This window comes from Micropterus dolomieu, linkage group LG12, assembly GCF_021292245.1.
Source record: "Micropterus dolomieu isolate WLL.071019.BEF.003 ecotype Adirondacks linkage group LG12, ASM2129224v1, whole genome shotgun sequence".
In the NCBI taxonomy this organism is placed as follows: Eukaryota; Metazoa; Chordata; class Actinopteri; order Centrarchiformes; family Centrarchidae; genus Micropterus; species Micropterus dolomieu.
In genome coordinates, this window is record NC_060161.1 from 1,161,622 (window position 1) to 1,175,643 (window position 14,022).

A 14,022-nucleotide genomic window follows, 5' to 3' on the forward strand; every position below is an offset into this window, starting at 1 on the left:
TCATCCACTTAGCTCCTGAACTGTAATCACTCCACTGCTGCTGGCCATTGCGATCGCCACCTGTACTGACAACGCTGGCAGCAGCTCAGCAGCCGCAGCCAGGAAGTGCATCAGCATTTCATCACTCAGCTATGATTAAAACACACGCTTTTTTATTTTATTTCATGGTGTGACAATCTGTGAGATCTTTATTTCACAGCTGTGAGATGCCAGCAAAAACAATGAAGCATCAGTTTCCACAGGTAAAAGACATGACAGTTGTTGATGCAGTGCTGTGTAATAATCTCGAAGATTGTCATTTAAGTAAATGTCTGTTACGTCACTATCTTTTGCTGAATGAGGTAACACAATGGTTATTAAGCCTATGGTTCAGTGATGAAAGTATTACAGTATTTATGTGTTTGCAGCATAACGAACTGGGTGTTGGTGGCAACATGAAATGCTGTATTAAGTTTCTGCTAATGCTAACCGAACATTTCTTACTGCTGCAGCTTCACATTAAAAGCATTTAACTGGTGAAACACAAGATGAATTTTTATTACAAAGTAGTCACAGGGACTGCAATGTGTTTGTCAGTGAGATTAGCATTGACTGCTATATTTCATCAAAGATGTGTCTACAAAACTGTCATTTTCGACATTTTTTGACAGGGGATCAGTTTGAATATTGCAGGGAGTAATGGAAGAAGAAGGAGCAGCCACAGTGAGCTGTTAGATGAAGAGCTGCAGGCGACAGGCTGCACACCTCCAACGTCTCAGCGAGGTAACCAACTCCTTTCCCTCTCGCTGTTTGCAGACTCGTTTTTACCAGGAAGTCCCAGTGAGATAAAAAATCTCTTTTACAAGGAAGACCTGGCCAAGGTAGCAACCATACATAAACTAAACTAAAATAAATAAATGCAACATATACAACACAACAAAATTCACAATAAAACAAAAAGCACATCTATGAAAAACAACCACATGCCTCCTTCACCACATTCTTTATGACGCTATTAACTGAAATCTTTTGGTAAATTATTCCATGTGGTGCATAGTATGAAAATGCAGTTTTCCCCAGATCTGTCATGCCGTGTCCAGCATAAAATCAAATCACGGTTGTTAACAGAATGATGGAAAAAGGCCAACTACTTCCTGACTTCTTTATTAAAACAACAATAGTTTGTTTTGCTGCATCACAGAATTCAAGGACCAGTAGGATTAAACCGCACCTGCTGTTACCACATGAAACCAAAAGTGTCGCTAAATCCACCAGGAACCTTAAATAGGTGGTATTATGGTTTTTGGCTTTTTCCCTCTACTTTATGGAGTTATATATTTTTTTAGTGCATGTAATATGTTTACAAAGTGAAAAAGCCCAAAGTCAGGAGTTCCCATCTCCCACGGAAAACACTGCTCTGAACTGCCTAAAAAACAGCTCGTTTGTAGTCCAGCCTTTTCCTTCCTTCCTCTGTGACGACACAGGGATGAAAGCATATAACGCTTGCCAAGCGGCTAGTCCAACACACCCTCAAAACCACAGATGGAAAAACACTGAGCTGCAGCACACAGCTCTCCTCTCCCTTCCAAACACTAGCTACCCTCCAGGCAGTCAGTGGACACAAAGTTGTTACTGTGATGTAGAGACAGAGCTCAGTTAAAACTTTATGGATGAAAGATACTTTTGTTACACATTAATAACTCACCACTCCAGTCCATGTTGCCAAGCTAGTCGGCAACATATCCAGCTGAACCGAAGCCGTTTACCGGCTTCTCACTGACCCGCTCTTTTCAGCTTCTGATTGGCTAGTAGTCCTTAACTAGGAACTGCACATGTGCAACCCACAAAGATCATGTAGAGGTAAGATGTATCGCTCCATAGCTAAAACTAAGTCTTCAACACACAGGGTGAAAAGAAGAGCTGCAGCAATGTGCAGTATGACAAAACATATGGTGTTTTTGAAAATTAAACCATGTAAACCTGTTCTGGTATAACCCCTATATAGGATTTTGAACCTGAAAATGAGCATAATACCACCTCTTTAAGGATAACAACTTTAAGCTTATGGCTGTTAGGTTTGAATAGGCACTATAAAGTCAGGAATGTGATTTCATTGATTTTTATTTTTATAGAAATAAAAAAGATTGATTGATTTTCAAATTATGACGTGTCCAAAGTCTAAAAGAAAATGATGCTTCATGTCTGTAAAAAAAAAAAAAAAAAGAAAAAGAAAGAAAAAGAAAGTAAAACATGGTTAAATACAATTTTTGTATGCTCTATAAATGTGATTGGTGTCATCAGCCCTACTCTCCCAAATCCCAAATATGTCAGCTCGTCCTGTAGGATTACATTTCTTTGTCTTTGAATGACTTTTTGGCAAACAAAATGAAAATTATTTGTTTGTGCATTGCCCATATAACACATAAAACATGAAATAATTCCAATCATGTAATAACAATGCTTTATGTTCCATGTTTTGTCTTCATCAGATGCATCAACAGCGGCAACATTTACCACATCAATACTTAAACTTATAAGGTTCATAAGAAAAGATAAATAATTAAAGGTTGATTTTGCAGTTACATATTATTTTACACATAGAGCAGTGGGATCCAGTAAAACTAATGTAAACAAAACACAAGGATTAAAATGTTTTGGCTCATTTCTGCTTTTGCAATACGATGTCAATAGAAAAAATACACCCACCCTGCTTGTTTCAGACACTTCCTCAGAAAAATGTGATAGGTCGATCATGGCCCAATCAAGATCCTACTAGTGATTGCTATTTTCTGACTGCTGCTCAGTGTCCCATCAGTGAGGAATACAAACCACATTTAGTCCTCATCCTTGAAGCCTTTCTTGAAGAAGAAACATGAAATACTTCTTTTAAAGCAGAATGTAAATCCCACATGTGTGCAGTTTGTCTGTCAGCTACATCCTCACACTCTCTCCTTTTACATTTTTACAGACCGTCGTCTCAGATTATTTTTGTTTGACATTTGGTCCCCATTCTGTTTCTGTGGTAAACCTGTTTAGAGACACTTCCACGTTGTGTTTACTCATCAGGAATTTATTTCCTTTGTGGCAGCAAAACTGTTATATTTCGGAGCTTTGTTAGTTCTGTTTTATTTTGTTAAACCAGTCCTCATGTGTTTATTTTGTAGCGTTATTTGCTTCTTGTCGGTGTTGATTTTCCCTGATTGTGTCCCCCTGTGCCTCGTTTTGTCACCTTCCTCTTTGGTATTTGCATGTTGTCAAGTGTCTCTGTCAGTTCTTGGTTATTCTCACTGTGTTGTGGATTTACTTTTGGATTTAGCTCTCCTTGGATATCTGTTTGTATTTCTTATTTGTATTTGTTTATTCGTTGGACCACCTGCCTCTTCTGATGCCGTAAGTTTTTGTTCAGTCTTTTTTGGGCTTTTGTAAAAAAAAATATATATATATATAAGCTAGACTCGAACCCAGTCTGCTGCAGTAAGGACTCAGCCTTCTTTACAAAGTGAGCTAACAACACTCCCTGTTCAGCCTTTTTAAAATTAACACCAGCAACTGCGCCTCCTCAGTCCTAGTGTCTACATTTGCGTTCAGATCCTTTATTCTTGTGTCTGCGCTTGACAAATTGTAACAAAAACTTGTTACAAAGGCTGACGGAAAGTACTGGAGGTTAAACTGGTCCTCCTCTAAACTTTTAGGGCATGCTAACTCTAAAAGACAGAAACAGACTTAAAGAAACTTGCTAGCCTAGCAACATTGGAGCTACAAAAAACCCATAATGCAACACTCTCTGTGGGAGCTGGTGTTAGACTGGTACTCTTCACATTCAAAAAGAATATCTGATTAGAATACACAAATGTCTAATCCTCAAATAAAATATGATCATATGTGATTTCTGTTGTCTTATATTTGGGCCATAAAAATCCCCTCTGTCTTTTTTTGAATTTATTCAAGACATCTGATCATGCAGCGCTCTCTCCCCAAAACCGTTTTCTCTAAAGGAAACACATCAGCTTACTGAAAAACACCCTGACACCTGCCCCGCTTGTTTCAGACACTTGCTCAGTCAAATGGGATTGGTCGATCATGGCCAAATCAAGATCCTGCTAGTGATTTCTCTTTTTTTGGATTGCAGCTCAATGTCAAATCAATCGCACCCCCCAGACGTTGTGTAATTGGGTTTTAGGCTTCTTATGGAGAAGAAAATAGGTGGTCAGGGATGCTCAAAAACATGGCTGCCTCCTACCCCCTCTGTTGCATTTTCCTCACACAATTGGTTGTGTATCCCAGGATGAGTATGTAAAGTTGCATAAGCTCACAGACGCCGCCGCAGTCGTTGGGCTGATTACGGATGATGAATCACTTTACATAGCAAGCGATTGAAGTGCAGTGGAGAGGTATTCAATCCGAAATAACCTTTTGTTTCTCCTAAACAGGAGCAGCAACAAAAAAGAAACAGTGACTCCAGGCGAGAAGTGAGACGCAATCAGTCATCATAAATATGCAGAACAGTGGAAATGCTAAAAAACTTTTTAGTTCCTCAGCACTAAAACACTGTCAGCTTTGAAACAGGAGCACACGGTGTTGACAGCGTGGTGAAAAAGGCCCATCAGAGATTCCACTGACTCAGACGACTACAAGATGTTTGATGCGTCTCTGGCAGCCATGACCCATTTCTGCACAGTAGCAGGAGTGATCAAAAATGTTTGAACAAATGTTATTGCTTTCCTTTGCTTCCCTGCGGTTTTGGTGCTTCCAGAGTCTTGACTTCCTGCGAGAGGAAATGTTCACCCATCCTGCACAGCCATTACCAACCATCCAGTGTGTGTCGGTGCACCGCACGCTTGGAGAGTAATGCCCCAGGGACCACAGAGCTCCACCACTTCCCTGAAGTTAATGTAGTAATACCACAATGGAATCATACTACATTAACTAAGTAAACATCCTGCATTTTGACATTTTTACTTGGTAAAACTGTGCAAATATTAGCAGTAAAAATATTTTTAGTATCACAATTTAAAGTGATTATGATAATCTGTGTATGTCACAGTTTTAAATCCTCAAAATTGGAGAAATTGAAATAATGAAGCATGAAAATCTCCAAAGCTGGAGATGAAAATGTTTAAGATCCAACAAAAGAGGATTTACATGCTCCATGCAGAGATCATTTTCCAAAACTCTTTAGATAATGTCTTAGTCATTGTCATCTAGCTGAAGGAAGGCCGAAGGCAGAATTCATTACAAAGTTGATCATTTTTCCAACAGCCATATTTCATTCCTTAGCTGAGGCTGAGTGTAGTGGAGGAAGAAAAAGTAAAATAGCTCCCACGTTTCCCCCCAAAATACTGCAACATTTAAGTACAGATTTTGAGTAAATGTATCTATCACCACCTCTCTGTGTTGTTTTGCAAACCTTCACACATATAAACATATCCATCCGAGGACACTGAAAAACTCTGAATCCAAGACAAAACGATTTATGAAGTTGTTCTTTCCCCGGAGCCATTCAGCCCAGCAAAGCAACATTAAAAAAAATCTAAACTGCCTTTCTGTCTTTACTTTTATCCCAAAAGGTATCTCGCCATCACTGACTCCCCCAAATCCCTCCATAATCCACATAAACCTAGGGAAGCAGGTTAAGCTCCTCTAAAATGCTGTTTCATTGTAATTTCTGTCTCTGAAGATGTTTAAAATGATTTAATATGTGTGATTTAGTGTCTTTATATTTCTCAGCTGCTGTGTCTGATTACATTATGCAACATGTTTAACACCGAGAGCAGCATAAAATACTCCAGTTGATGATTTAAAGGTTCAGTGTGTAAGTTTTAGTGACATCTAGTGGTGAGGGTTGCGAATCCCCCCCCGCCATCCGTGCGAGTTGTATAGCTACGGCGTCTGAGACAGGACAAAGATGTCCTGAACTGCTCACCAGCCATCCCCTCTGCCAGACTTCCTTCCAGGTAAGAAATTTCCTCTCGTGGTTGTACTTCTTCCATAGTCTAAAACATGCCAGAGTGCCTGCTGAATAGAAAAGAGCTAATGTGTCCGGTGTGCCGGCGTGCTTATATACGCATCCAGTTACGCCGTCACACGCTACCGTTCTAGCAACGCCAATAGGATTGGAGTAGTTTCATTCATGATTTCAGCCCTGCCACGCCCAGAGGCGTTCCCATAGTGTCGTCACCGACGCAGTTCGAGTTCCCTCGAAGGGGAACTTGAGGGCTTCAAATGCCCAACAATCTTCAGTAAAACAGACAAAGTCACAGGTTCAACAATCTTCAGTAAAACGGACAAAGTCACAGGTTCAAACTTGTCAAAGACAGCAGAACAAAGGACGGGGACTGAGGGGTCATAAGCAGAAAAGGAGATTTGCGCCCTAAAGGTAGGGCTCTATAAGAATGCATATTACAAATAGATTAGCCTCAAAGGGACTGAACATCATCATAAAAGTCACAGCGACACTATTCATATGTAGACTTGAGACTTGGACATAAGTCATACTGTAAACTTCACTTCCTAAAGACTTGACTTGATTTAAAACTTCAGAAGAAAAAAAACAGACAGAAATTGATTATTGGATATACATTTTTTTTAGACCTTTTAATTTAAGGCCAGACACCACTGTCCAAAGTTCAATCTGTCAATTTTCAGATTCCGAGTTATTAAGTTACTATTATTACCATACCGTCATAAAACGTACAAAACAATCTTTAACAATATTATTTGTCTATTTTATACATAGTCTGTTAACTGCAGATGGCAGATCGTTGTTAGCATTTTCTGTGTAAAAGTTCAACCGGTCTTTTTAAAACAGTCCATATTGAATCAATTATTTCGTTTGAAAGTTTGTTTTCTAGAGCACAATGTTGGCTAGTTCATATGTCATATATTTATAAGTGATGTGTTCATGTGAGGCGGCGTGGTGGTGCAGCTGGGATTGGCTCCAGGGATTATGAAAACCTGAAGTTTAACGTCAGACGTGTTTTGACTCAAGACTTAACTTAAAAGACTTAAAAACAGCTCTGGCAGCATTTGGACAGAAGCTCCGGACATTCAGGTAGAAAACACCTATGCAACACAAAGGGCTATGTTGGTTGGAGCAGTCTGCTCCAGACGATCCAGGAAGTCCAGTTTTAAGGACAGATCAATGAGCATGAAGGCTTCTCAGACACCAAAACAGTGCACTGATTTTATCTTTTGCTGCCACAATTAATGCGATATCAATAGCAGAAATACAACGATCAAGCTACAATGTATTCAGGAATGTGTGTGTGCACTTGTTTGCAAGTGACAACACAGCACCTTGCTGGATGACATCACATTAGTTGAGGTTAAAATCAAGGGCAACTGGACTTGGAATATACTGGAAGATGTTTCCAGATCAGTCCAGTTGCCCTTGATTTTAACCTTTCTTGGATAACTATGACCTGAATGACTTTTGTTGAGCCAAGTTCCTCTTCTTTACCAGATGAAGTTATGGTTTTAGGCCGGCCTTCCTTTACATCGGCACTCCCACTGAGCCACAGAGTGCTGTCTGTCTGAAAATGGCCTTAAAAGTATAAAACAAAACAACAAAAACAAGCAGCTTTGGTGTTCAAATCTAAAGATAGCTGTTGTTGCAGATGGTGACTCTGTGCTTACACGCAAGAGAAGCAGCTTTTCAGAGTGCAACAAATGAAGACGTAGTTAAATAATATGTTTAAATACAATGATGACACAGATTTCATCTAGGAGTATTGTGGCTGAACAGAAGGACTGTGTACACAGGACAACAGAATACAACCAAGGGAACATTTGTTTCTGCATTTGTTTGCATAAAAATTTCAGGATTTAATGCTGAAAATAAGCATCAAATGATATCTCTCTTGACAAATGTGTCTTTCTGTATCTGTCTATTGTGATATGTTTTACTTACAAGATATTTTCTTTTGTTAGAAAATATCATTCATTTTGCAACATATTTTGTTTCTCAATAAGCCCAAAGAGAGTGACGGCAGCCACAGTGGCTCATTAATGAACGTGTGTCTGAATCGCTTTGTCTCTTTGCCGCTGCTGAGGTTTTCTTAACATGTTTCTGAGTAGTTTCTGTGGTTGAAGCAAGGGAAGCGGACTATAATGTACTGCCGTTGATGCACCATGGAGTCTATTAACTCATTCACCATAAAGTGCCTGCCTGAGTCGAGACATCCATCAACCTTTCTGGAAAATGTGCAGGGTGTAAAAAAAAAAATCACAAAGACCGTAAGAAGAGGGAAGCGTTCAGGGCGGAAAGATCACACACACACTTTTTGAAAGTAATTCCATATAGTCGAGTTTTAATGTCAGAAGGTTTCTTGTTGGTTTTTAAAGGTCGCCGAAGCAAATTACTGAGAGCCGTTGATTCGGTAATAAAGCGGACTTGACTTGTCACACTCACTGCGTTTGATTCTTTCACATCACACATACACACACAGGCAGATGGAAATATTGGACACATGTGAGACACACACATACACTCACATAGCCCCAGGTGTTGAACATGTTGAGTTTTGACGCTATTTTAGTCATTGAACATGATGGTCCCAGCTGTCGGAGGGCCTTCTGGAGGCACACACACACACACAAACACACACAAACACACAAGGTCTCAGTCCCAAAGCATCTGATCAACCGAGGGAGTGTGTGTGAGTTCACTAGCGTCCTTTTTTCTGTTTTCCTTTTTTTTAAATGATCAAAATTTTCTCTGATTGAGCTCCTTGTGCCGTTTCTTGCTTTATTATTTCACACGCACACGGAGGAAATTACAGTAAAAAGTATTGATTACAGATTTGTCTGCTGATAACGGACTCAGGTCCCTTTTCTTTTAAAGAAAAACAATGACAACAAGACACACTGATATCAATTCTACTGATTTATTTCCATTTTCAGGGTAATTTGCTTTTCTCGATGGATTCACTAGATCTATTAAATTAGCAGGGATAATATCTGTGGATGTGAGTCTGCTGAAATTAGGTTACACAAAGGACTTAGCCAAATATTAGTTTATCAGGATCTCAAGACATTTCTTTGACAAAACTGGGAAAAACTGCTTCTGAAAGAACATAAACACGGCCTTTTAAACACATTCATTGATTAACAGGACAATAAAGAACATATGTACAACAGCTTTAACAACAAGATGATTTAATTGGGGTGTGGAGTTCATTTACTAGCTAAAATAGCATCCGAGTACATGATACAAAAACTGTGCCTCATTTAACTGAGGTTTCTCTACAAAAATACATCTAATAACAGCTTCCTTTCCTCTCTAATTTACACAGTTTTATCACAATAATAAATAGAACCTACATTCATAGAGAACATATGGTTTCAAACGCCTCGTGGTGCAGAGCTACAGGGCGGGAACATTTTGCTTTATGAGTGCTGTCACACCAGCTAAATATGATTCTGGCATTTTGTTGCACTCAGAGCTGTAAGTAGATGTAAGTTTCATGTCGCTATCCTTTGTTCACGAACACCATCAGAAGCAAAAGCGGCTTGTAGTCTCACCATGGTGACATTCCCGACACAGTGGAGATCATCTGGTGAGGAATCGACAGTTACCTACTGACGAGCACTGGGAAACACAGCAGAGCGTTCAGGGCTGCAACTGAAAACTGTAATGCTCAAACAGTGTGTGTCCAGGCTTCTCAATACGACCCAAATCTTTTACAGTGATTGCCTGAAACCCTCAGTGAGGATAAGGATGGTGATCCGCCCACAAAATCTGCTTTTTGTAGTCCAATTTTCATGCATATTTTTGTTTGTTTGTCATTGCTGTCTGCACCAGAATAATCTATAGTCTCTAAAATGGATAGGCGCTGCCAGTTATGCCCCAAAGCCATCGCCACCAGATGTTCAACTTCTGAGAAATCGTTTGAGAAAAACAATGTGTTAGTAAGTGTGGGAGTTCCTCTGCACGTCTCACACTGCTACTTCTGCTATTCACACCTTTCGAGTGTCTTGATGTCTGGACTTAACAAACATGCAATTGTGAGGTATTTCTGCTGCACTCAATGAAACAATAGGGAGCGTTCTCAAAAGAGGAATTTTTGAAGGCCTGATCCACACGTGGCTTTGCCCTAACCCTTAGCCTTAAAGGAAAAATCCACCCTGAGGGGCTGCTCAGATGGAAAAGTGCTGCTATAGGAACGCTTTGAACTTCCTGCATATGAATGAAAGGATGATTTCTGTTATTTTGTGCCGAAACACAGAGCGGAAAATCACCTGTCCAACTGCAACAAGCAACCAATGAATGAAAACGGGGGGACAGGGAACTTTAATAAAAGAAAAAGGTTGTTTTGTGATTACCTGGCAATCAAATCCTCCTCTGTTTCATCACAGCCCATCTCTACGTCTAGCCTCTCCAAGACACATGTCTCTATTAAATCTGGGTGTGTCACATGACGGAGACCATTTTACAAGCTTTCATCTCGTCACGCCTCAACCAAAAATCTATTAATTGGCTTCAGACTTTACAGAAGTCAGCTGCCTGGCTTTTAACAAGGTCCCAGAGAAGTGATCACATCACGCCTCCTTGCATTGGCTCCCAGTATGTTTTTAGAATTAATTTAAAGATCTAACTGATGACTTTTAAGGCTCTTCATGGCCTTTATCATGCTATATATATCAGGTCTTCTATCTGTCTGTCTATCTGTTATTGAAGCGCGGCAGAAGACTAGAGGTGACAGAGCATTCGCAGTCAGAGCTTTGAAACTATGGCATGAGCTTGTTTTTAGTTGCTTGATTTCCCTTTACTCTCAGAAATCAGAAATAGTTTTGATGATCTTCATGTTGTAAAGTTGTTGCCCTGCGTGAAGCACTTTGTAAAGTGGGTTTATAAAAGTGCTCTTTAACATTATTATTGTGACGTGCTGAAACACTCCCTATTGTGTTTTTGTCTTTCTTTCCTTGGATGAGTCAATAAATGTAAAGTTATCCACTACGTTGGGATATTTTTAGTGCAGCAGTGGAGTGAGATGGCAGAAAATCAACAGTCTTAAACGTCAAGAGAAAAGGTCAGACGCTGGAGTCCATCGCTCAAAATCAAAGAGCAAAGGCTTATTTCTAAACTTAACATTTTGCTCTGACGTTCAACAGTCACACGGGCAGAAATCCACTGCAGATACAATTTATACACTGATGACAGCACCAGCAATGAGACTGCTGTATCCCATTTCCATTCTACAAACTACTACAGTGTGTACTCTCTAGTAATTACCACAGTATGCTGTTTTTGCAGTCAGTATACAGTCACCATCCAACAAATCAATGTAGTTTGTACTGACAGAAAATGAGACTTGCAGCGTTAAACTGTGACTCTTAAATGCCAGTGCCGATTTAACTTCACCAAGAGAAAACAAATGTTTTTCCAGGTCTTCTTGAAGCTATTTTCTTTACCTTTATCGTCAATTTATTTTTTCCAGCTGTGAGCAGCTTCTCAATTTCCTTTCATGCAGTCCATGAGTTATGTTTTCCATTAACAATGCACCAAAAATCAACTTCATGTATCCTACATACTAACATCTACTGAGTACAATTAATTCAATTATTTTATTAGTATGTAGAAAGGAATTAGGACACATCTATTCTGTAGTTTGGTCGAGTGCATGGGTGCTGTTCAGAGACGTTTGTTTCTTTTATACTTGTGTGGATTTTAAATGTCTGTGTGTTTTCTTTTGCATTTCAAACCTGCTTCCCCACAGGAGTTTGACCAACCAATCAGCTTACTTGATGTTGTTGAGTTTTGGGAGGTTACATTTACCCACAACACCCCTCTCTGGGAAAACTAGCAGAGGAGTTTATGTGGATCTTTAAAACAGCGTAATTCTCTCTTAACATCAGCTCCAGCAGCTTTCTTTTGCTTATTCAGACGATAAAATGAAAACAAAACGTCATAATTTTAACAGAGCAATAAGAATAATCATTTTGTTAGCATTTAGCTCACTACAGCTCCCTTAAAGCTCTGTAACTGATGCTGCATTCACATTATGTCATCTGGACGGGAAAATCTTCTGTTATTTCAACTGGGTAGCACACAGGTGTTATTCTAAGACGGTTAGCCCCATTGCTAGCCTTGTTGTCCACTCATCTGCTAGTTATACCTGCTTATTCTTTGCAGGACATGACACCCATCTATCATAAAGCTAGCCCTGTAATCACCAGATAAATGAAAAATAAGCCCAGATGTTTTTACAGCACAAAAAGTTAACTATTTGTAGCTGTTCATTAAAGGTTCAGTGTGTATTATTTAGGAGGATATCAATATAATATACATAACTATGTTTTCAGTGGTGTATAAAGTCCTTACATAATGACTTGTTATGTTTTTATAACCTTAAAATGAGCCATTTCTATTTTTATTTTATTTTTCCCTCTACAGAAGCCCAAACAGGACAAACGGCTCTACAGAGCGCGTTTCATCACTACGTTGACTAGTACGAAAAACAAGCATATGTAGTAGTAGTAGTAGTAGTCGTCTGGTTTATTAGAAGTAAGAAGAGTTGCGTAATTTGGACAAATGGAGCACCACACATATTCGGCACATGAGTCAACAGAGTGTGTCGGCCGCTGAGGTTCCTCCTGAATGCTTGCAAAGGGAGGGATAAGCGGTGAGTGATGGTGCATTCATGTAGTGTTGGAATAATCAGATTTTTCCCTCCTCCTTAAATCTTTATTGCAAAAAGAGGAATAAAATGTACATGGGACATAAAGAAGTATATAGAACAGTATACAAGTATACAAGAGGACACAAATAATAACAAATTTGCCAGGGGTAGTCTATATTTTATAAAGATTTTAAAAGAGGACCATATGTTGACAGTTTTTACAGCCTTTTTGTTGTTAGATTTAGAAATTAAATTGATGTAATAACAACCTCATGGAGAAAAAGTTTTTTACTGCTGAATTTACAGTTGCCATTAGAATTAATACAGTTATTATAAAGTACTTATTTCGTCCGAGGAGCAAGTGAATGCACAGAGAGCCATTTGTTGCAATTCGCAACCCTCATCATTAGATGTCACTAGAACGTACACACTGAACCTTTAAGCATATATATCAGAGTTTATTCAGCTATAACTTATGACGATGGCCATAAGCCCATACTTCTGACTTGAAAAAGGAGCCCACTTGTAATTATGTCTGTATGGTATGATGTGAATATGGCACATTTGTCGTTACTAAATGCTAACTTAGTTTTATCTTATTAAAATGACCAGGTGCTTAAATTTTACTACTCTGCTAAACTAGTAGAAATACTCATTTAATAATATTAAGTTTGAATAAGATCTTGTCTCAACCTTTTTAGAAAGACTGATGGAAGAAACCTTTTATTGGCAAAACAGAGGTTAGCTTTAAAAAAAGTCATGCGGGTCATCAGCTCTTAATAACCTCTTGAGAGCAGCAAGTCCACATCTGTCTTCAAAGTCATTCAGGGAGAAGTAGGAAATCACCAACTGAAGTGGAAGCTCTCAGGGGGAAAAATGTAAATTTCAACAAGGAAAAAAAAAATCCTGCATTTATTATCACAGATTGAAGATATCTGAGAGTGTACAACGATGGGTTTGCCCTTTAAAGTCACAAAGCACAGTTTAAATTTCCAACATGCTTTAAACTGAGCAAATCATTGGTTTAAAATGCAAAACAGGAGCATCAACTGATTTCTGCGGAGGGAAACGAGCCCAGCTGTGTATCCCCGCCACGATTCCGCTGGCTGCACACCTGAGGCTCATTTTAAGCAGGATTGCATCTGATGACGATAATTAGCCATCGTTTTTTCAGATGAATCAGTGCTTGGAGTGTATCGACAGGGTGATGAAATTGCTGGAGGTTTGGCTTTAAGAAAGATCGTGTTTTATTGTTTTTGTTTCTTAAATCTTCCTGGAATTGTACCGCATTTCATTCTTGCTTTGAGTGTGCAGGTGATGAGGCATGAAAACTGCTTTCGCCTGACAACTTTTTACTTGGAAAACGGGATAGTCGACCCTTCATGAGTCAATTTCTTTGCTTCTTTTGTATGTTTTAAAACAA

At 39.1% G+C, this 14,022-nt stretch overlaps 1 protein-coding gene across 1 annotated transcript in view; it reads right to left on the minus strand.

The window, feature by feature from the left end:
• LOC123980666 overlaps positions 1-14,022 on the minus strand; it is a 49,286-nt gene continuing 35,264 nt past the window's right edge. Inside the window, exon 6 of the mRNA XM_046065190.1 lies at positions 1-129. Within this exon, the coding sequence (XP_045921146.1) occupies positions 1-129 (129 nt within the window). The remainder of the gene's footprint in view (positions 130-14,022) is intronic.